General features: G+C 42.6%; 1 protein-coding gene across 2 annotated transcripts in view; it reads left to right on the top strand.

Annotated features, from left to right (window-relative positions):
• The window catches only part of LOC306969632 (ubiquitin carboxyl-terminal hydrolase 43-like), a 137,774-nt gene extending 120,056 nt beyond the window's left edge, over positions 1 to 17,718 (top strand). The window contains exons 13-16 of one of the 2 annotated variants that reach the window (XM_079565313.1): positions 5,758 to 5,916; positions 10,286 to 10,462; positions 13,973 to 14,968; positions 17,413 to 17,718. In XM_079565313.1, coding sequence (XP_079421439.1) covers positions 5,758 to 5,916; positions 10,286 to 10,462; positions 13,973 to 14,968; positions 17,413 to 17,423 — 1,343 coding nt within the window. In that variant the 3' untranslated portion in view covers positions 17,424 to 17,718. The remainder of the gene's footprint in view (positions 1 to 5,757; positions 5,917 to 10,285; positions 10,463 to 13,972; positions 14,969 to 17,412) is intronic. The other variant, XM_079565314.1, reaches the window with a different exon arrangement.
• The last annotated feature ends 5,995 nt before the right edge of the window (positions 17,719 to 23,713 follow it).

Consider the following 23,713-nt stretch of genomic DNA (forward strand, 5'->3'; position numbering starts at 1 on the left):
ATTTTCATGGTCATTTAAGGCTGTTTCTCATGAAACCAGCAACGGCAAATTAGCCCATGGCTAGACGCCTTATGTACAGAACATCGGCCAACGAGTTGGTAATGTTTCCTTGTACTGTCCCTGTCAAATAAACAAATAAATAAATAAAAGAACTCCGACATGAGAAAGATGCAATAACATGAAGTTTTGCACGAGGACCGGAGAGCTGCTGGTGTCATACTGTACAGTTCCTTTCGGCCATACCACACTCATCTGCACAATAACTCGGACAGCCCTATCGCTGTCTGTCCACAGTGTTTACTGCCCTCCGGAGCAGGAGGATGCCCTGAAGGCGCCTCAAATGCACTTTTAATAGGGTGACCAGCTGTGGCTTATGGCCCAGTGTGGCCTATATAATTAAATGCACTATTTTTTCTTTATACATTTAGCTGGGGCGGCATATATTCAGGTGCGCTCAATAGTCTGAGATACATAATAGGAACCATTACCACTTGTGAGAAAACAGTAGAAGTCGGAGAACATGTGAAATGCTTTCAATTTAAAACAACATGGATGTACCATCCAAAAACTGAGCCTTCTCATCCACCCATGCACATACTTAATGGACGAGCGAACTATGAGCTGGTCTCCTCATCCGCTCTTCCATAATAGAGCATCTATACAGACGGCATCTCTGAAAACAATTTGGAGCAAAAATCGAAATTTTCTCAAATTGTTCAAAAACTCCCCTCCAGGAACCGCCACCTTAATGTGGTGGAGGGGTTTGAGCGCCCGAATGATCCTGGGAGCTCTGTTGTCGGGGGCTTCGTGCCCCTGGTAGGGTCTCCCATGGCAAACAGGTCCTAGGTGACGGGACGGACCAAGAGTGGTTCAGAAGCCCCTTATGAGAGACCAACAGGCCCGGTTAGAACCATGAGGCCGTCCTTCCGTGGACCCACCACCTGCAGGAGGAGCCATAGGGGCTGGGGCAATGTGATTTGGGCAGCTCCACCGGCCCAACGACCCGGCAACGGAAAAGTGGAAGAAAATGGATGGATGGATGGATGGATGTTCAAAAACTACTTAAACAAATGCTGAATTATGAATATAGTTTTCCACTAAATAAGGACATGGAGATGAGCAAAGTGTTTCAACAGCCCATAATTACAGAAATAGAATGCTAACATGATGCTACATGTTAGCATCGTGCTAATGCTAACTAGCTAAACATCCATATGGACCCGATTTAGACTTTACTTTATTTGTATAAGAAAAATAACCAGAAAACAGCTAAATAGTGTGGAAAAACTCAGAAGATTCTATTTTCCCCCTCGGCGAAGCCACGCCCCCTTCTATGACGCGATGCCGTCTATATCTATATGTAGCATATGAAGTAAGCCAGATCGGGCAAAAGTGAAATGTGGAGTGGCTTGTGTGTGAATCACAACCAGGCGCTCCTTAATCCAGCCGCCCGGGGGATAGAAGTACAGTTTGCAAAGAGTTTGTTTTCATTGCGGGTATTAATCCAACTAAAGAATAATTAGAACATGTGCTTCCCTGCTCTTACTATGCCTATTTGCTATAAGTACCGCTGGAGTCTTTCTTTCCCCAGGCAGTACATGAGTAATGCATCAGTCAGTCTGCTGTCTGCTAGAATAAAGCTATATCACTTTGTACAGAAACTGCCGTCTTGGAATCTTTCCAGCTCACACACACCAGCGAAAGGCCTTATGGGATACGATAAGAGCATTTTTGTATCAATTACATGAGCTTGCAGGTTTTCTAGCAATTCTGTGACAGTGACCCTGATAAAGGTCAGCACACACTACACGACTTTTATGCCCGATTTCGCACTAATTCTCAGTCGTGCCGAGTCTAATCGAGTTGCGTCTGGTCGAAGGCGGTCACACAGAGTCGGGTCGTGTAGTTTGGGGGGATCGTGTAGTGTGGGGGGGGTCACGACTGGACTGACGTTCGAATCGTGTAGTGTGGGCGGTAGAAAGACGCGACTAGACTCCAGTCGTAGGAAATCAAACATGTTTGATTTTTAAGCCCGATTTTGGACGCACGGGAGAAACGTGGGTGATTTTACCGTCCCAAATGTGAATGACAGAGTGATATAAAGACAGGAAAACACCGCCGCGCCTCCTTTTTTCACTTCTCTGTTAAACCAGGGGCACAAACAACTCATTTCATGGCCACAGCCCCACACACGAAACAGCACAACTTTATATCACCAAAAGTTCACGACAACCACCTTTTGGAGACGAACTGTTTAGCTTTACCTCGCCGCTAACGCCGGCTAGCCTCCCCGCTTTCTCCTCCGTCTCCTACGCTATATCCTCCATCCTGAGGTTGACGCCCGTCTCTTTTTCTTATTAAATCCACTGAAATACGTCCCGCTTCTTCCTGTCGCCAACTTTTATCTCCATTTGACAGAACTATAGCCCAGTTGAAGGCTTCGTAGTAGTAGTAAGCTAGCGCTGCGGCGTTGTGACATTGTTGCATTTTCCCACGCTCACAAACACAGACCTATCTTTGCGGATTTGGGGTCAGTTTTGGAAGCCGTAGATAGGACAGACTCGCTGTGTTATAAAACATCAGCTGTTTGTCAGAATTGTGTAGTGTTTTCGCTCTTACGATTCTCAGTCGTGTAGTGTGGACCCCCCATTCTATAAAAACTTGTTTACGACAAGAAAGGTCGTGTAGTGTGCGCTGACCTTAAGTGGCCCTGCAAGTTGTGTAATGTGCTTATGTTCAGAATTGGGATGCTAAAGAAAATGTTAGGAAAGTTAAGAATGTGTTTGGACGAACTTTACTCAACAAAAATGAGGTATCAGGCCTTTCACAGAGGAGTTTATTGAAAGTCTCTAGTGTGTTCGAGTGCCATGTTCTGGCCAACACCCAAGTCCTCAATTTCAGTATGAGACTCGGACACAGACAGAAATAAATACAAGAGCCTTATGGTTACCAACTTAAGAACAGAAAAATAAGGGACACTATTGGTTGGGGGGAGACGACGACATCAACAGATGCAACTTTTGGGCTTGTGATTTGTAATTACAGGTTCTTTTTCATATAGAAAAACGGGTCTATTATTTGAACAAAAACATAAAATCAGTTGTAGAATTATGAATAGATGAATAAATAAATAGATTAGTAATTTGAGTTCAATTTTTAGTTTGAATTAGTCTCGGGAGATGCTTGTGATGAAGAACTGAGAAGTTGTTCTGATTAGCTCTTCGCACTGTCAGACCCCCACGAGCTGCAGAAAACACTTGGCGACAAAAAGTGCAGTTTGCTTTGTAGCAATGGCCTCTCTCCCTCTCTAACCAAGCGTGTTGTTCTTCCCATACTCCCGTTTGTACTTCTGCTGTCGCTTTTGTTTCTTCCCTGAATCTTGAACGGTTGAACGGGGACGGGAGGAGGGCTAACTATGTCAGACACCAGCGGGAAATCTGACAGCATTTTCCATAAAGCCGCTGACTCAGACAGCTGCGAGCTTGTCAACAAAACCGTGAGGAACCTGATTGGCCAAAGAACCATCAGGGAGAAAGAGAAGGTCTTCCAAATATGGATCAAAAGCCATCCCTTATTGATTCGAAAGGGCACCTATGTTTTTTTTAAAATACGGGATGATTCCGTATTTCAAGGGACAGTTGTCAACCCTACGTGGCCTAGCTGACGGAGAAAAATAACAATTTTTCACTATTTTCAGCGGTAAAAAAACATATTTCTCAGAAGGTCAAGCCAAAATTGGGTCCATATGGATATATTTTTCACAGCAAACTGTTCAGTAGCAGCGAAACACAGCATTTGTGGCTTGCGTTAGCATAATGTAGCATGAAGCTTAGCTAGCGGTAGCTTCCTGGTTAGCATTGTCTGTTTTTTAACCTGCTCAGGACCACTGCTGGAATTGTTGATGGCATTGTTGGGATCATTGGTATTGTTGTTACTGACAGCACGAGTGACAGCAACATGAAACTAAGTACAATGTGCTCTTTGTTTTCAGTAGAAAAGCTCAGGCTTCACTTCAGTCTGCCATAGACCAACAGGTGAAGAAGGAAGTCATGGGCTGTATCCGAATGTCCACACTATTCCCTAACCCCTCATTCACTACATAGGCCCGCACTATATAGTCGACTATATAGTCATTGATTCTGTTGGAGATTCGGACACAAACCACTACTTTCTCCGCGCTGCGTGACGTCACGCGCTTCGCGGCTGCAGATATGTTTTTTTTTTTTTTTTTTATCTGAATTTATTTATTGTTACAAACGTTTATTTTATGAAATAGAACAACTGTTTTGGCACTTTTACAGGCGTTGCTATCATCACCAAAAAGAAAGAAAAAAAAAAAAGTCACCCCAGCGTTAGCTCAGAGACGCCAAAAGTAGGTCACAGGCAGGTGTCCGAAGCGCCAGCAGATTGAGTGACTACATCTGCTAAAAGTTCGCGAAACTCCGGGAATAAAGTATTCTACGATAAAGACCAACCAGATTCATGAGACAGTGGAATATTTAAGGATAAATACGAGTCAGATACGCTTTTACTTCACATGGATTTTACATGAATGGCTTGGATTATTCGAGAGGAAGCTGTCGGTCATTTAACAGCTCAAGCTAAAGGTAAGCAGGTAACGTTAGCATCTTTTCACCGTAACGGTTTATATTTTGGTCGTTTATTCATGACAAATACGCAACACACGACTGAAACAGCTGATTTCATTCAGTCGTGTTGTTTAGTTCAAAGACCTGTCGCCGTCAGGCTCTTCTCCGACTCTCGCAATGCATTGTGGTCTATATTGACCCGTTTAGTGACCATCGATGCTCACTACTTTTCGAGATGCATTGTGGGAAATTTCGAGTGGACTACTTTTTTCTCTCTGGACATTCGGAGACCCCTACAAAATGGCGTGAGCTACTATATAGTCACTATATAGGGAATAGTCTGGACATTCGGATACAGCCATGGAGATTCTGCATTAGACAGAACTTTATACATTTGCTGTTGAGTTGAATACAAATCTAAAGTATCTAGTAGCGAAATTAAATATAGAGAAATAAATGAATGGGACACACATCACAGTAATTATAAAAACTCTTTTAGACAGTAAATTAGTCGTATATACTGTTGCAGCTATGCAGTAGTTTCCATTTCTTTTCACTGTATCTATGAACTACTGAAGTTTCAGTATTGATTCTTCCATCCAGTATAAGGTATGAAGTTCTGTCTAAGCAGAATCTCCATGACTTCCTTCTTCACCTGTCGCTCTGTGACTGACTGAGGTGCAATCTGCTCTGTGCTTTTTTACTGAAAGCACAGAGCAGATTGTATTTAGTGTCATGTTACTGTCACTCATGGTGTCAAGACGGTGACTTCATACTGACTCAGACTTGGCTGGACACTTCACTGTCACTGCTTTATTGGTGAACTAATGTGTGTCAGTCTTTAGTTTTAGCAGGAAACGAATAGATAAGACATTCTGAACAAAACAACAATGCCAAAGTAATTAGCACATTCATTTGCATACAAATGGAATATGTCTATCTGTATCTGTGTTTAGTAGAAATATATATCCATAATATCAGCATTTGTTCAAGGTGATGATGGAGAAATGTTTTTTTTTTTTCTCCTCTGGCTGCTTTGAACACGACCACATGTGGGCAAAGATGTGCCTCTCTAATATATGTACAATATCCATGTCCATGTCCTTGATACTATCTGTCCTGCTCAATCCGATTCCCGCTGTCAGCACATGTGCTCTTTGTTCCCCAGCCTTTTGTCGGAACTCTGTGGACGGACAGTGGTACAGCTTCGACGACAGCAGCGCCGAGTGCGTTCCCGAGGGCGAGGTGTGCACACGCGGAGCCTACATCCTCTTCTACCAGCGCAGGGACGCCATCCCGCCGTGGTCGGCCAGCTCCTCGCTCACCGGTGGGTCCAGGCGACAACAACACCAGTTAATTAGAAACTTGAAGTGACAGAAACTGGCTGCGTATTTGATTTTTTTTGTGACCCTTTGTTCAGAATAATACACCTTGTTTCAAAGAGCTTAATAGAACAGTCGCTGTGCTCGCCGATGTTGATCTGCAAACTGCACAAAAGGGAAGCTATTAAAAAGTCAGCAAGGGAAAGCAGATATTTTTGGTGGTCTAAAACATGTGGAAACTTTGATTTCTAAAGTACAGGCTTTGACAAAGTAGTGAATAGGATGAATGTTTTTGTTTTTGAGATGGAATGACTTGTCAAAAGAGGAACCTTTTTCATCCTGCATGTCAAAAGATTTCTGTTGAAAAGGCCAACAAAAGGCAAACTGAATATTTTCTTTGACGCACAGTTTTAAAGAGTCTATAGAGAGAGCGTGCCTTTTGCTGCTCGGTAAGGCCTTGTCTTTTTGTTCACAAAGCTAGCGGTAAAGTGTGATGATTGAACACTATGCCCCATTCAGTCATTTTTCCAAATTCTTTAGATAATTATAGGCTAATCTATGCTATTGAACCTTTGCTCTGTCAGTTTGCGTCACTGCCTGAGTCCTGATTTCAAGCTATCAGGGAAAACTTTTCATGACTAGCCTTGAAAGTGATGTCTTAAGGTGCAGCTGCGTGGGTAGAATGAAACAAACGTCTCAATTTGATGAAAAAAAATGAGACTGAATTAGTTCCATTTCCGTATTATACAAATTTGCGCGGGATTGCGTTGCAAAAAGATGCAATGGACCTTTGTTTCAGAAAAGGCCCAAAAGTTTTATTTATTCATTTGTTTTTATCTGGTATTTGATTAGTTGGAGTCAGTGCATCATAAATTCAGAATCTTTTGTTCCCACTTGACCCCATTTGGTCCAGGCCCACAAAAGTTTTATTTTTCTGATCTGCGTCATTCATAGGTAGATGAGCGGAGGACATTTTGTAACATGATTAGAACATTTGGATTTGGATGACATGACATGTGCTTTTTAATGTTTCTGGCCCATTAATAAAGCCTTTTCTACTTTTGCCAAATATGAGTGCCTGGACCTGATCCTAATAATAAATAATGATAATGCACCGGTTTTATATAGCGCTTTTCTGGACACTCAAAGACGCTTTACATTGCATTATTCGTTCACTCCATACCTGACCTAGACTGGCGGAAGCGAGGCAACCAGTCTGCGCCCCCCCCCCCCATTTTCCACTCAACCCAATTTTATCAAATTTGCAAAACATTTACTCTTCCAGACTATCACTTTTATGAAGTTCATTACCCAAAAAACAATATATCAACAAAATAAACAAGGCTTTTTCCAATATTTTGATTTGATTTGATATTTTGCAATTTTGACCATATAACAAATAAGTTCTTTCTTTTCCCTCAAAAAGTAATGTCTTCCTGAGCAAAGTCTTCTTGGGAAAAAAAAATCTTATTCTAGGAAATAAAATGTATCCATTTCTTGTTCTTTGTCAGATATATTTTGCTAAAAAATATAGCAGAAAACACCTGCAATGTTTTCTTGTAACGGGAAAGAAAGACTTTTTTAAATCATCTTCAGCATTAGACAAAGAATTTTTTTCTTATGTTAAGAACTAATAAGATCACAACTCTTAATTTAAGAACTGATTCTCACAGATAGATAATACATTCCATTCTTTATTTTTTACACTCAAAATTAAAGTGTATCAATTCCATTACTATATCTATTAACATTGTTCTGACATTACAGCAATTGCAACAAGATATAAGAAGTTGGTGTTGCTCAAAATAATCATTTAGTCCACAGTTTACATTTATGTTTAAAGATCTAAACTAACACAAGGGACAAGTTATTACACATTGTTACAGAGCTCATTACATTGTACTACATTTACTGAGGTACAATGTATTGTAGTGTAAAATAAAGTGATACCAGATTTTCTTTCCCAAAATAGGAATATTTTCCTTAAATATTAGTATTTTTTAAGAACATTTTGCTCAAAAACCTGTATAATTTAGAACATTTTGCTTAAATCGAAGTAACATTTAAGTAAAATACCCCACCATTTTTCACTAAATAAGAATGTTTTTCTGAAATTATACCATTTTCTGAGGACATTTTGCTTAATTCTTGTTATTTATTGTTTCTTTCTTGTTTTATAATAAGAAAAATATTCTCGACATAAGAATTATTAACAAGAAAAAATGCTTACCCCATTGGCCGATTATTTCCTTAAAACAAGACAAAATGTCTTATTTTAATATTTTTTTCCCTTGTTTTTAATAGGGTACTTTTTGCTGTGAAAATGACAAAAGTTGAATTTTTAACTAGAGGTGGGCATAAATTATTGTTTTTAAATCTAGATTAATCTAGATTAAAATGGCTCATTTGATGCGGTCGCTGTATCGGTCTGTCGTGGTGAAGAGGGAGCTGAGTCGGGGCAAAGCTCTCGATTTACCGATCGATCTACGTTCCCGCCCTCACCTATGGTCATGAGATTTGGGTCATGACCGAAAGGACAAGATCGCGAATACAAGCGGCCGAAATGAGTTTCCTTCGCAGGGTGGCTGGGCGCACCCTCCGAGATCGGGTGAGGAGCTCAGTTACCCGGGAGGAGCTCGGAGTAGAGTCGCTGCTCTTTCACGTCTAAAGGAGCAGCTGAGGTGGCTCGGGCATCTGTTCCGGATGCCTCCTGGTCACCTCCCGCGGGAGGTGTTCCAGGCATGTCCTAGTGGGACAAGGCCTCGTGGAAGACCCAGGACACGCTGGTGGGACTATGTCTCCGAGCTGGCCTGGTGTCGCCTCGAGGTGTGTGTGGACCGGGAAGTTTGGGCATCTCTGCTGAGACTGCTGCCCCCGCGACCCGGCCCCGGATAAAGCGGAAGAAGATGGATGGATGGATGGATGGACGTTGGCGACACGAATATGCGGGACGTATTTCTTTGGATTAAATAAGTAAAGGAGACGAGCCTCAGCCCCGAGGCGGAGGAGACAGCGGAGAGCGGAGAAAGAGAAGCTAGCGGAGAAATGTAGCTGGAAAGTCCGTCTCCAAACTCAGTAAATGCCGCGGTTAAACTCTGCTCGCGGTTGAAATGTAGCTGGAAAAGGCTCTCGTGAACCTTTGGTGATAAAGGCGCTGTTTCGTGTGGGGCTGTGGCCATGAAATGAGTTGTTTATGTCGCTGTTTTGTAAGAGAAATGAACACGGAGGGGCTGCGGTGTTTTTCTGTAGTCAAGGTGAAAGTCATCATAGCTTGAGAATTAGATTAACAGCGATATTTTTTTTATCGATAAGAGTCGCTCACGCCGATTACGGCCCACCACCAATTTTTATCCTTCTGTTCATATAAGTGGTGGACACCAACTTGATATCAGGACATTTTTTCCCTCACCACCTGCAGCGTCTCGCCTTAGCGTCTTTTATCTTTTTAGTTATAATATCAAAGTAATAAAAAAAAAAGTACCCTTTACAAAGTTTCTTTTGTGACATGTTGCAGACTTGCCCCTTTGGATTTTGTCCTCAAATCGCTTAAGATAATGTCTTATCATATCCCACGCTATATCACTTACAAAGCCTTTCATGCCTGATACCGTTGCCCATAACTTCCTTGACATTAGGTTCGTTCGAGATGAGCCAGGCGGACGCGGTTTTGACAGCCGACTGCAGGCGCACGGTGCATGCCCATTAGATTTCTGAGACCCCAATGAGTCCGGCCGACTTGATCAGCCGCCGCATCTCCCCAAGAGCTACGGCAGCGGCTCCGTGGCCCGGTGCATGATGGGAAAACACCCACCTGTCAGCGGCTCACACTCAGATGATTGGATGCGAGTCTGCTGTGATCACAAACATGTGGCCACCCCCTTCCTCTCTCCTCAGGGCAATGCTTCAGATCGGAACAAATATACTGTGACTTGTGTATTGCCCCTTAAATAGAGCTCATGTTTGATGCTTTTCAGAACAAACTTATCTCACAAACTTGAACAAACAAACACATGGGAAAGTTTTCTCTGATGAAGAATGATGTCGCTGGAGTAAAGGAAACAGAGCAGGAGGTAAATGAGTTTTATTTAGGATAAACCTGAAATACATTTCCTTTGTGGAAGGTACCAACCGACAAAGGACATCCTCGGTCAATGGCACGTTACATTACAAAACTGAAAAGCCTGTTTTGTCAAATTTTGTTTTTTTGTTACAGTCTTGCAACATCTCCACTTTCGTAGCTCTCTTAGACTCCAAATATCCCTGTCTTGTGCTTCATATTAAATCATTTTTAAATATCTAATTCCAAGCATGATTTATTAGGCGTTGAATTATATTTTGCAGATTGTAATCCATTTGGTGATTGCGTTTTGAAAGGTTCCACCAGCTCGTCCGCCTCTGACCACTGGTTGGTCCGGCTGACAGGGGGCGGCAGTGAGAGGGACAGCGTGGGATCCGGAGGAGCACTCTCCGGGCCCCCCAGCAGTGCGCCGGCCCCGGAGTCCCCCGAGCTTCCGGTGTTCGGGGACGAGCCGCACAACTCAGAGGACACGAGTGAGTATGATTAGATAAAGGCCGTGTACTATAGTTTCTCTGGTGTGTCAGAGTTTTGCAGTTAAACTCTTCATTTAAAGAGTGGGTATTATGCTTTTTGCAGGTATTTGGTAATAACACTTTGTGGGATAGAAATCTGTAACAGCTGAAACAGAGTGTCCTGTAGTTTCACTGCCTCATCCTACAAGCGAACTAGAATAAGCAGTTCATTTATCAGGTAAAACGTAAAACAATCATTAGCAAATATAAGTTTGGATGCCCCAACAGAAAGTTGGCATCCGTAGTGTTTTCTCTGGAGCCCAAGAGAGAAGGAAGGAAGGGTCGTTGGGTTTTCAACACTATTGATCAATATTCACCAACTCAATTCTGATCCGCACCGGTCACTCACAGTGCTGTGGACAGTACTGCACAGGGACAGTCAGATGTGCGGGATAGGTCCTGCAGACAAAGGCTCAGGCCGGGCAGCTGTCTCTGTCCCGAGAGAGGCAGTGAATCCTGAACTGACAACTTAAGAGATCGAGAGGTGAGAGAAGTATTTCCTGGATACGTAGAACCTCAGGAGGAGAATAGAATAGCCTCTGGTGAACATCCAAAGATTACTCAAAGATGCGAATATGGATTGGAACACAGCTCCAGGTCAAAAGCTTTTACTTAATACCCAACTTAAGTTCTGGAGGATCCAACTAGACTCCTAAAATGATCATATTTTACTGCGTAGTATGGCATGGTGAATGATTATTATGGTCTAGTTGGCTCGGTGCACCCTTACAGATAGAGTGAGATTTTAAATTACCCAGGAAGAGCACCGGCATCTGCTTCGGATGCCTCCTGGTCGCCTCTCTGGGGAGGTGTCCCTGTCCCAGAGGGAGACCTATGAACGCTGGAGGGACCCTGTCTTTTCAGCCGGCCTGGGAACCCCCTCAGGATCTGGACCTGGAAGAGCTGCGGGACGTGTGCATGAATGGGGAAGTCTTTGTGTGTAACCCCTGCAGTGTGACGTCACAATCCATCTATATTCTGTATTATCTTTTTCTCTCCTTCCGTTTGTCCTCCACAACATTTTGAGGTTTGCCGCTGCCAGCAACTTCTAGAAGAGCTAAGGTTTTCATGAAATACAAAAAATGTTTCTCTTTCAACATGGATGTTCTATTGGAAAAACAATAAACATTCAAGACCTGCTAATCCTTGCGTGTTTCATTCTACAGCATGTCATCTTCTTTTTTTTTTTACTGGAGTTGTTGGCATTAAAATCATTCCTAAACAAATGGCTTTTGCTGCTACACTTGCTGCTCTGTAAACCTCATCATTAATATGCTGCTCTTTAACATTTGACACATGTGCAGTGTGTGGGATTATGAGCAACCTGCTGAAAATGCAGTATACGTGTAAATATGGAAAACCTAATCAGTTGAGCCTGGTGATTGCTTGTTTTTTACCTGCAAAAAGGAGAAACCCTGGGGCTCCAGAGATAAGGGGGGCTTCAACCTGCACTGATGTTCCGTGACAAATGCAGGGCTCTGACTTCACAGATGACGCATGGGACTGAAATTAAAATTCCGCCAAAGGACAACGATTGAATTTCTTATGTGACGTCTGTGACACTATTAACAGCAGAGTCTCAGTGGGCAAGTGGGGGTCTTCAGAGAAAAGCATTTTTGAAGCATAACAATTGGTTTCCGAGAATTTTCTATGCAAGCGGCAATCATAGGAAGGTTCTCCACGTATTGTGTGAGTCTTTTGTTAACTACTCTTTTTACTATGAAGCCCGGGGACCAAAAAATCCATTTGTCGTAGCCGATGTTTTGAATGTCAGAGATACGCAGACGCTGGACTTGCTGCATCTCTACAGCTCTGAGACGGCCATGGACAAAATGGGGGAGAAATCTTATCTCTGTGGGCCAGTATCAGACAATCTTACTTTGTGTAGATGTGTAGAATACCTGGAGTAGGGCTGCACGATTTTGACGAAAAAGCTGATTGCGATTTTTCTGACAGATTTCGATTTGCTGTCTTAACACATTGAGTGCCAAAAAACGGGAAAACTATTACACCATATGTGTGATTTTGGGAGCAAAAGTGATCAATAAATGACGATCAAAAACTTGTGAAAAGTCGCGATCTGGACATTTCATATTATTGCGTTTATTTTCTTTCTTTTTTGGGTCCGAGGAGGCATGGGGATACTTCTCTCTGGAGCGCGTTTGACAAAGCAGAGCGGCTTCCCACGGAGAGATTGACACCGTTGAGATTTTAACGTTTCTCTGAGTTTTTAAATGCTTAAAATCGGTCCAAGGATGACTGAGAAACATCCTGTTAAAGTCTTCAACCAGGCTGTTTAAATATACACGCAATAAAAGGCGATCGATAACATGAGATGTTTCAAAACGTGTCAACAATGATGTTTGAAAATTGATTTGAAACTAATTTATTTAGGCATTTGCCTCTTCCTACAACATTAGCGTCCGTCCAGAGAGGATGGAGGAGGAGGAGAGGAAAGAGGAGGAGGAGAGTTAATCAGAAAAGAGAGTGTTTGATAAAACACAAATTATCTCTGAATATAGAAAAAACATGTGATTTTGATCAAAATTAGCCTCGGTTTAGCTTAGATTTCTCAGGAACCGAGGCACGCAGAATTGAACTGTAACGTAGAGCTTAGAGTCTCTTTCAAACAAGCCATAGCATGTGTCCAGCTATAACACAGAATACGCCGTGGTGCTGCAAATATCATGAAAAATGGTCTGGATTGTTGGAACTCTAATCCCCAAAACAGCGCGGCACTCAATGTGTTAATATTACATGTTTTTATTCTATGTTTTATTTTTCACGTAACTGAGCATTGAGCTGCATATAAACAGCTGTTAAACATCATGCTACTCATTTATTACATTTGAGCTTCATGAGACACAAATCTGCAAGTTGTCAGAAAAACATACTTGGACAGCCAAGCAAATCTGAACCAGGACTAGAACATAAGAATTCAATGAATTCAATGATTTCTGCTGCCATTGGACCCTCCTTTTGTTGCACTGAACACATTTTGTACAGTTTGTTACATTGCCCATGTATGGCAGTATGGCATTGTGGATCGACAACCTTTTGGCACTGTTAGGTACTTTTACAGAGCTACTTAGGCTTTGAAAGGTTTAAAGCAATGCAGCAGCAAGCTAACACTGGCAGGATTTAGCATTATGAGGAGTACAAAACAGGTTTCACTACTTCCCCCTTTAGATGGTCTTAAAGAATCACTAAAAGGGCTTGAATAGTGTAATAGTGTTCCCAACTGTTGAATATGGAGAAACTGCATTAAAACGTCACTAGACAATCACTAAAATTTAAGTCAACAAGCATCTGTAGACATGTTGAAAGCCTTTGAGGAGCCACGTAGTAAAGGGGTAAAGAAATACTGGTAGCTCCAGTGCTACGTGTTGGACACCCCACTCAAAATCCTGCACACTGCACATTCAGGCTGTAGCTGTAGTAACGCTTCTCTCATGTCTTTGCCGTTTCTAGATGGCTTTGACGTCAAGCCGTTTGTGCGCGGAACTCAAGGGAGGAGTGTCAGTTTGCGGTCCCCTACTAAATCCAAAGATCCCCTGAGCCGAGTCCTCCCTCTCCGCTGGTCTTTAGTATCCAGAGACCGCGGAAAATCTCGGCCCCAGACCCCACCCCTTCCGCAGCCCGGGGAGCTCGTGGAGTACCTAGAATCGGGACGGAGGCCGCGATGCTCCCAAGAACCCATCGTGTCACTGGTGGCTACTCCTCCACTGAGGACCGCGCACGGGAGAATGCTGGAGACGGGACTTCATTCGCCGAACGGGAGCATTGCTAGCGCCGGGATGGAGTCTCCGAGAATTCCAGAAGGGCAGAGGAGAGCTTGTATCGAGAATGCGTTGAGATCATCCAAGAGGTTAGATCAAGGTAGGACTTTGGACTTCCAGCTCCCGAGAGGGGTCATGTTCGAGAACGCTTTGAGCCAGAGTGCGCCGGCGAGCCGAGATTCAACGCTGAGAAGGAACAGGATGCAAAACGGTAGCTCTAGGGCGCACAAAGACTTGTTACACATGGTCCTGGATCCCGAGGACAGGAGCGGTTTTAGCGTCCATAACAGAAACAGCCATGAAAACCTTTTGTCATTTTTCAAACCTGGGTGTATCAAAAAGGACATTCCGCCGTCGCCATTTCGAAGTCACGACAGACGGTTGAACGGAAAACCGGCGTCCACCGATCTCTCCAAGCTGTCCTATTCCAACGGGATGATATACACGGACGACCGAAAGCCCAACGGCGTTCCGAACGGGAAGCTGGTCAACAGAAGGACAGCACTGGAGGACGATGTAGACATGGCACGCGCGCACAGCTCCTCCAACCTGCCCTTGACGTTTGGGAGGTGCGCGTCCCTGCAGAGGAATGGGGACATGGGGGCGTCCACAGGTCTGCGCGCCCCCCTCGCTGATAAACCCGGATACAGCACCTTGCAGTGGGCGAGATACGGCAGCACGTCTCTGGGTAGGCCGCTGCGGACCGAGCACAATACTGGGAAATGTTGAAAAATACATCATTATCCATACACATAGGAAGACACTTTAAAGCAGAGCAATTTAATGCATGCTGAATACCTTAAGTGCTACAAACAAGCTGTCGGCTCACCTTCCCCCGATTCATTCTGATGATTTCTGTCCTTAAACTGCCTTCACATTTGCCATATTACATATCCAGGGGAGGGCGACAGAAGCTAATACAGTTTTTAACTGGATGCCGAGTACACTGTGTGCATTAGTATTAGGCAAGTTTTTAATTATGTGTGAACAACCGCTTATTCTCCAACATGCACAGCTAATCCAGAAATTTAATAAACCAAATAGCTAAATAATGCAATTAGTGGATGATTATAAAGCAGTCAGAGGCAGATTAAGCCAGGTGCTTAAGTGCTAGTACTTGTTAAAATTAGCACTTACTCATTTATAGCATGTTGCACCTGATTTATCATTAGAACTGGTGGTCAATTAGCATTAATGAGAGATAGAAGTGCTGCTTTTGCACATCCTCCGCATGCACTATTTATTTCTGCAAATGTGCAAACGCTTAGTAAAGCAGGCCCATAGTGTTGTGCAGAAATATTATACAAACATGACTCGCCCAGATTATCTAACTTGGGTTAAGGCCGCAGAGGAGGAGGCCTGGCCATTCTTTTATATTTGAGGCCTTGACTGGCTGGCCATGCTGTGGGGGACTGGATGGATTGAAAGGTGCGGACTTACGACTGTTTGAAGAAAGTGCCCTCTACAACCTCGGCTGTAGGTTTGGGAGTTGTGTTTGAGCCCATATCAACCTGAGGGTCTGAAGGGTCCAACTTCCTCCCCTTTAATGATTCCGTATTACCCCATACCTCCATGCTGGTATCTTAGTAGAAACATTTACGGCCAGTACACATACTTAGTATATATTGTTAAGATTTGGAATCAGTGAACAGCTTGTACTTTCAAAGACTTTCAAGTGTTTGATCACTCCCGACAAGCTTTTTACATTATTCATAACTTTTCGGAGTCTGTCAAATCTCTTAAATTGCCCATTTTGACAGATTTTGCTTGATATATAGAGACGTCATAATGTGTCTGCACACCTACACGCTGGGAATCCAACAGGTTTTCAGCTTCACGCAGATAAGAGTTGGAAAACATGAATAAAAAATGACAATATGGTCACAAAACTCACTTGCATAATTATTCTGCATGCACTGTGCTGAATGCAAACATATTTTACAGACTTTGTTCAACATAAAATGGCTATGTGCTCAAAACGTTAATCATGAATGCAAAAACCGACGCCCGCTTATGAATTTTTCAGCTGACATTGATTCCAAGGATCCAGCATAATTCATTGCTCATTATGGCATCAAAACCTTGCCATCCAGACAAAGAGTACGCATTTGTGATTTATTAAAGCAGTACTAAGTAACTTGTTCACGTAGTCCCTATGGGGTGTCTCTGTCCAGAAAACCACATTTGCAATTTCACCAATACACACTAATGGAATCACGAAGAAGAAGAACAGGCAAACGGACAAAGCTAACTGCGGGCTAGCGCCACTTTAAACAGTATTTACAGCCAAGTTTGAGTGAAAAAAATGATCTCCATTGTGTAGGTGGATGTACAATATCCCTCTCTCTCTTTGTCTTTTCTGTCAGCGTAGTATTTACTCTCATGGACAATTAATGAGTAAAAAAACGTAACATGCTACGACACCTGCAGTGGCGCTTATGGCCTCTAGGGGCATGAGTTACTTAGTTCTGCTTTAAGGCCCTAATGTGAAACTTTAATAGCCTATAGCTAGCTGTTATGGTAGGATAAAAATGAAAATACTCAACCGAATTGTTAGTCATCTTAGACTTAAATGTGAAAAGAAGCAAATTAATGTTAAGTATGTCTTCAGGGCAGACAAATTACCGGGACAGAAACAATGACATCGGGCGAAGATGATGTAGGCTAATAAAAATAGCACTGACTCATCACCATGGCTTTTGCGCTAATACTGAACTGTGTGCTAAGTGCTAATATGCTATCGCTAACGCTAACATACACACAGTTAAGAACTTGTTTCCTGACTTGGATGAATTGGATGTCGACTCTGGTTGGTGTAGGCCACGATTGTTTTGTTAGCTAGGCTTCAAATTTAGCGTTAGCATTAGCATCTGAGTCAAACAGTCTTGGAATCAGCAGCTCCCCCCCCCCCCCCCCCCCCCATTTCTTTTGACCTAGATACTGATTTTTTTTTACCAATTAGCCCTGAATGAGTCAGAGTTCTATGAAACATTCTCTTCTCCTATAATTATTGGCTTTTAGAGGTTTTTTCATTAAACTGTCTCTCAAAAAGGGTGGATTTAGCCGAATGTGTGACTTTTATATTGGTTTTGCAAAGGATGACTAATGTCCTGTTTGTGCCCCCATCCCCAGTGCCGACGTGAGAGCTCAGACTGAAGAGAAACCAGACGAGAAGAATCACCCGAGCCGAGTGTCCCTCCATGAACCCGTACTGTGTGTCTTAAGCTAAATCTATGCAGACCTCAGAAGGACAAACACTTTCCTTCGTGAGCAGGCGAGGTGATGAGGAGATGACGGTGAATTAGGAAAATGCAGAATGTGTTTCATGCCTAGAAAATGTGTGCTCTTTATTTATTAGAATATGCAAGAATAAAATACATGCAGATGCAGTAGATGTCACGTTTTGAAATGCACACATGGGAAACCTTTTGTACATGCTGTGGTTCCCAAACTTGTTTTGTGTCACATTCAAAGTGCCCCCTCACTCACATGTTTTTCAAAGTGATAATGAATGCATATAGTTATTATTTCAATCCTGTTTTATGTTCAAAGTCACCCCGCAAAATAAGTCCTAAAATGAACTACACTGAAAGACTAGAACTCAATTAGTATTCAGTTTCTTCCGTTTTTTTTTTAAATTATTCAAAGGGCCACTTACAAATGGTTTACATACCCCTTTTTGGGAAACACTGCTCATTGTTGGCTAATATTGTACAGACCCTTTCCAAAAAATCTGAATATCATGGAAAAGTTTATTTATTTCCATAATTCCATTCAAAACATTAAACTTCCAAAGATTATAGATTCCGGGCCCACAACTTAAACGAGTTCAAGTATTTAGTTGTTTGTTTGTGCATAATTTGGGCTTCCAGCTCACAAAACCCACAAAAACAGGATTTCCAAAGATTAGAATACTGTGAAGAAATCACCTCAGTTTTTGCGGAAAAAAGACATTCAAACTTTCAAAATGATACATTAATCTTCAATCTCTTTTGGGGAATCCCTTTGCCTTAAGCACAGCCTCGATGCGCCGTGGCATTGAGGCATCAGCCTGTGGCATTGTCAGGGAGTTATGGAAGCCCAGATTTCCTTGATGCTTGCTGTCAGCTCTTCTTTGTTTTGGGGTCCGGAGTCCCTCATTTTCCTCTGGATAAAACCCCACAGATTCTCAATGGGGTTTAGGTCCGGCGAGTTGGCTGGCCAGTCAAGCACTGTGATGGCATGGGCATCAGACCGGGTTTTGGTGCTTCTGGCGGTATGGGCAGGGGCCAGGTCCTGCTGGAAGATGAAATCTGCATCTCCATACAGATCCTCAGCAGAAGGAATCATGAAGTCCTCTGAAACATTCTGGTAGACTGATGCAGTGACATTGGATTTCAGAAAACAGAGTTTACCAACACCTGCACTGGACATTGCACCTCAAGTCATGACTGACTGTGGATATTACACACTGGACCTCAAGCAGCTTGGGTTCTGTTCCTCACCCGTTTTCCTCCAAACCCTTGGACCTTGATTCCTGAATGAAAGGCACACTTTACTTTCACCTTGGACCACTGGTCAACAGTCCAGTCCTTCTTCTCCTTGGCCCAGTTGAGACGCTTCCTACGTTGGCTCAGGCTCAGAAGCGTTTGACCCGAGGAACCTGACAGTTATAGTTCATCTCCCGGATGCGTCTGAATGTGGTAGTTTTTGAAGCTGTGACTCCCGCCTCCACTCTTTCTGGATCTCTGCCAGATTCATCAATCTTCTCTGTTTGATAATCCGCTGAAGCCCACGGTCAGCTCTTCTGCTGGTGCATCTTCTGATACATTTTGCCCTTCCACTAGTCTTTCCATTGATATGCTTGGACACTCTGTGAACAGCCAGCCTCCTTCACTATGAACTGTTGTGGCTTTACCCATCCTATGGAGGGTGTCAATGATGATCTTCTGGCCAGTTGTCAAGTCTGCAGTCTTCCCCATATTTATCCTAACTGAGACAACTGAACCGAAGTCAAGCAATTTAATGGCACCTGGGAAAACCTGTGCATGTGCTTTGAGTTTAGTAGATGAGAAGTTTGTGACACTCAGTTTAAAACATTCATGCCCTGTAAAGTATTTTGGAAATCCTGTTTACATGGGTTTTCTGAGCTGGAAGCCCAAATTATGTACAAATAAACAACTAAATACTTGAAATGGTTTACGTTGTGGGCCCTGAATCTATAATCTATGGAAGTTTAATGTTTTGAATGGAATTATGGAAATAAATCAACTTTTCCATGAAATTCATTTTTTTTTTAAAGGATCTGTATATTGAGGGCTCTTATGGATCTGAACAGTTGCCAATCTCAAAACCCGCTCTGATTTGGGGCTAAACATTTCTTCATTTTCCCCATAGAGAAAACCTCATTTAGAGTTGAAAGACAAGATTGAGGCTCCTCATCAGCTGAGTGATAATTACGGATAGAGAAAAGAAAGGAGTTTTGCACGCCTTGGGTCGGGACGCAATTTCAGGGCTGTCAGTCCACGTGGGTGAACTGAACCATTAAAAAAACATTTTGGTTCACATTTAAAATTAAAACTGAAGCCTTGGAATGCGCAAGGAATGCCGGGGTGATTGCACTGATCGATTTTCTAATTATAATAATTAGATTTTAGGTGTTTAAAGTGTGTTTTGCTTTTTGCAAGTATTTGGTAATAATGTCAAATAGAGGTCGACTGATATATCGTCCGGCTGATGTATCGGGTCAATACAGTATATGGGTATTCTACAATATCGGCTATTGGCCGATGTGCCGATTAAAGGCTCATTCATACTTCACAAGACGCAAGAAGTTCTTGTTCTTGCACCCTGAGCTGCAGAACAATATGAAGCTGGGGGTGCAAGAACAAGAGCTTCTTGCGTCTTGTGAAGTACGAATCAATGTATCATAATAATCTCTCACACCCACGTCCTCCCACAAATACAAACACATTGTCGCAATCACACTCCCACCCCGTCCACGTCCCCAAAGACACACCACACAAGCACACCACACACACTCAAGGTAAAACAATGGACATAGTGGACATAAGGCTGAGGTAAGGCTGAGGTACGGCTGAGGTACGGCTGAGGTACGGCTGAGGTAAGGCTGAGGTAAGGCTGAGGTAAGGCTGAGATAAGGCTGAGGAAAGGCTGAGGTAAGGCTGAGGTAAGGCTGAGGAAAGGCTGAGGTAAGGCTGAGGTAAGGCTGAGGAAAGGCTGGGTACAGATAAACCAGGCAAGGAAACACCATCCATGGAGCATCAGGAGCAGCACCTCGGCTGCAGCCACAGGGCACCAACACAGGGTGCCCGGACAAGGTGCGGTAGAAACACCACACCTCCATCCAGACACCCACAGGACAGCACCCCAGCAGCCACAGCCAAGCAACGCTCCCGAGACAGAGGGCTCCCCCAGAGGAAACTGGGAGAACATACAGTGCCTCTCGAAAGTATTCATACACCTTGAACTTTTGCACATTTTGTCATGTTTACAGCCCTAAACGTAAAGATTTTATTTTGATTTTTTTACTGAACGTTCACACACAAGTAACCGACAACTGTGAAGTGAAAGTGAAATGATACATGATTCTGTTATTTTTCAAAAAATAGAAAAGTGGGGCTTGCATAAGTATTCATACAGCATGCATGAATTTTGTGGAACCCCCTTTTACTGCAATAACAGCACAAGTCTTTTGGGGTTTGACTCTACAAGATTTGCACATGTAGAGACTGACATTTTAGCCCATTCATCTTTACAAAACAACTCAAGCTCTGTCAGATTAGTAGGAGAGCGTTTGTGAACAGCAGTTTTCAGATTATTCCACAGATTTTCAATAGGATTTAGGTCAGGACGTTAACTGGGCCATTCTAACACATTAATATGTTTTTATTGAACCATTCCATTGTAGATTTACCTTTGTGTTTAGGGTCATTGACCTGCTGGAAGGTGAATCTCCGTCCCAGCCTCAGTTCTTTTGTGACTCCAGCAGGTTTTCCTCCAAAATGTTTCTGTGTTTGGCTCCATCCATCATCACAACTATTCTTACAGTCTCCCCAGTCCCCGCTGAGGAAAAGCAGCCCCACAGCATGATGCTCCCCCCGTATATTTGACGCTGGGGATAGTGCACTCAGGACGATGAGCAGTGTTAGATTTGCTCCATACATAACATTTTGCATTTGGGCCAAAAAGTTCAATTTTTGTCTCATCTGACCAAAGCTCCTTCTTCCACATGGAGCTGTGTCCTCCATATGACTTCTAGCAAACTTCAAACGGGATTTCTTATGGCCTCCTTTCAGTAATGGCTTTCTTCTTCCACTCGTCCATGAAGGCCAGATTTGTGTAGATACGACTTATAGTTGTCCCATGTACAGTTTCCCCCAGCTCAGCAGCAGGACTTCACAGCTCCTCCAGAGTTATCTTGGGGCACTTGGTTGCATTTCTTACCAGTGTTCTCCTTGTTCGGTTTGTTAGTTTACGTGAACAGCCGTGTCTTGGTAAGTTGGCAGTGGTGCTATTCTCTTTCCATTTCTGAATGATGGATTGAACAGTGCTCTGAGAGATGTTTAAATCTTGGGAAATCTTTGTATAACTAAACGCTGCTTTAAACTTCTCCACAGCTTTATCCCTGACCTCTCTGGTGCTCCTTTACCTTCATGATGTTGTTCAGTGACCAACACACTCCGACCACAGCTCTGAGGGCCTAAAAGAACAGCTGAAATTATACTGAGAGTAGATTACACACAGGTGGCCTCTATTTAACCATTAGGCCAAGGTGTGAACATTCTGGAGTCACTAGGAATGTTTTAAAGGCAATTTAATGCACTCAGAAAATGCTGTATGAATACTTATGCAAGCCCCACTTTTCACTTTTCTATTTTTTGAAAATTAACAGAATCATGTATCATTTTGCTTTCACTTCACAGTTGTCTGTTACTTGTGTGTGAACGTTCAGTAAAACAATCCAAATAAAATCGTTATGTTTAGGGTTGTAAACATGACAAAATGTGCAAAAGTTCAAGGTGTATGAATACTTTCGAGAGGCACTGTAAGAATTGTTAAAATAAAATCGAATAATAGGTTCACTAAAATAAGACCGAGAGGTGAAATACAGAATAAATATTAATAACAGTTGAATATCAATTAAATTAATGATATGGTGCTGAGATGGAGCAAAAATAAATATCAGTTAAAAGCTAAACTAAAGAGGTGGGTCTTGAGCCTGCTCTTAAAAACAGGCCGATATCTCTGAGCAACTCTTTTGCTTTAGAAAGAGCTCAATCAGAGCTTTCGCACAACCTCCTTGGCCTCAGGAGCCGTGAAACATTGCGGTGAAAGTTAGTCACCAGTTTTTCACTCACACCAACTTTTTCTTCAACTTTTTCTTTTTGAGTTTAAGCAGCATCATACACAGGATTATATATGAGACATTAAAAAAACTAATTGGTGTTGCGCATCGGCCTGAGACAAACCCATATTGGTCGACCTCTTATGTCAAACACATCTTTATCTCTATCTTACACCTTGTTGTCTTACTATCGCCAGAAGATTCACTTATTTTAGCACAGCTTTAGCCCCTCACAGTGCTGCTCTTCACTTACGTGTGGAAAATCCTCCTCCCTTATTTTGCTTTTGTGATGTCAAACAGCAAAGCAATCATTTAATCCATGTAACATTCTTTTACGCTTTTTTTCCTTCCCATTTGCAGTCGAAGTAATTGCTGCCAACTTCTGAATGTTAAGGCATAAAAGGAGTTGAGAAGGCTAAGATGAAGTGTATAGAAAAGGCCTGTTGTTGAAAGCATTGATTGTTCTTCCTGAATGACAAGGCAATTAGCAAGTCGACATCCACTTCCTTGAATTTGTGGGACCAAGTATCATCTCCTTTGTTCTGCCATGTTACATAAGAGCACTTTGGAGCCTAGACGGAAAAAATATAAGAAAATAATGTATCTGTTGTTGACAGTGTTTCCCGACCATTAGGGATGGGGCGTGGGAACTTCCTTTGTTGAAAATGAAATAAAAACTACACGTTTGAAACTCTTTATTCTCATTTTTCATTGGGGAATTCATTTTACACCATTTTGGAAATCACATCCTTTAAATGGCTGCCAAAGGCCGGGTCTCAGCTAGTAAAGTAAGAGAGACCAGAAAAATGTAACATAGAGTCCCAAACATTGCAACAAATGGCGACATGCAAGATGGAAGCGGAGTGCGTCAGGGAACGATGTATTGAATGTTGAAAGCACTGAAGGTTGTTCTGTCACAATAGAAATACACACTTGTACCTCCAGCATTGAAGAGTGCACATCCACTATTGATCTCTGTTCTTCCCTGTCACATGAGTGCACTTCATACTCAAAGAATGAGAATGATAAAGAAGGCCTCTATTGTTATTCCTGTAATACATGTGGATGTACATGATTGTTTTTTTA

Source organism: Gobius niger, assembly GCF_951799975.1.
Source record: "Gobius niger genome assembly, chromosome: 10".
Lineage (NCBI taxonomy): Eukaryota > Metazoa > Chordata > Actinopteri > Gobiiformes > Gobiidae > Gobius > Gobius niger.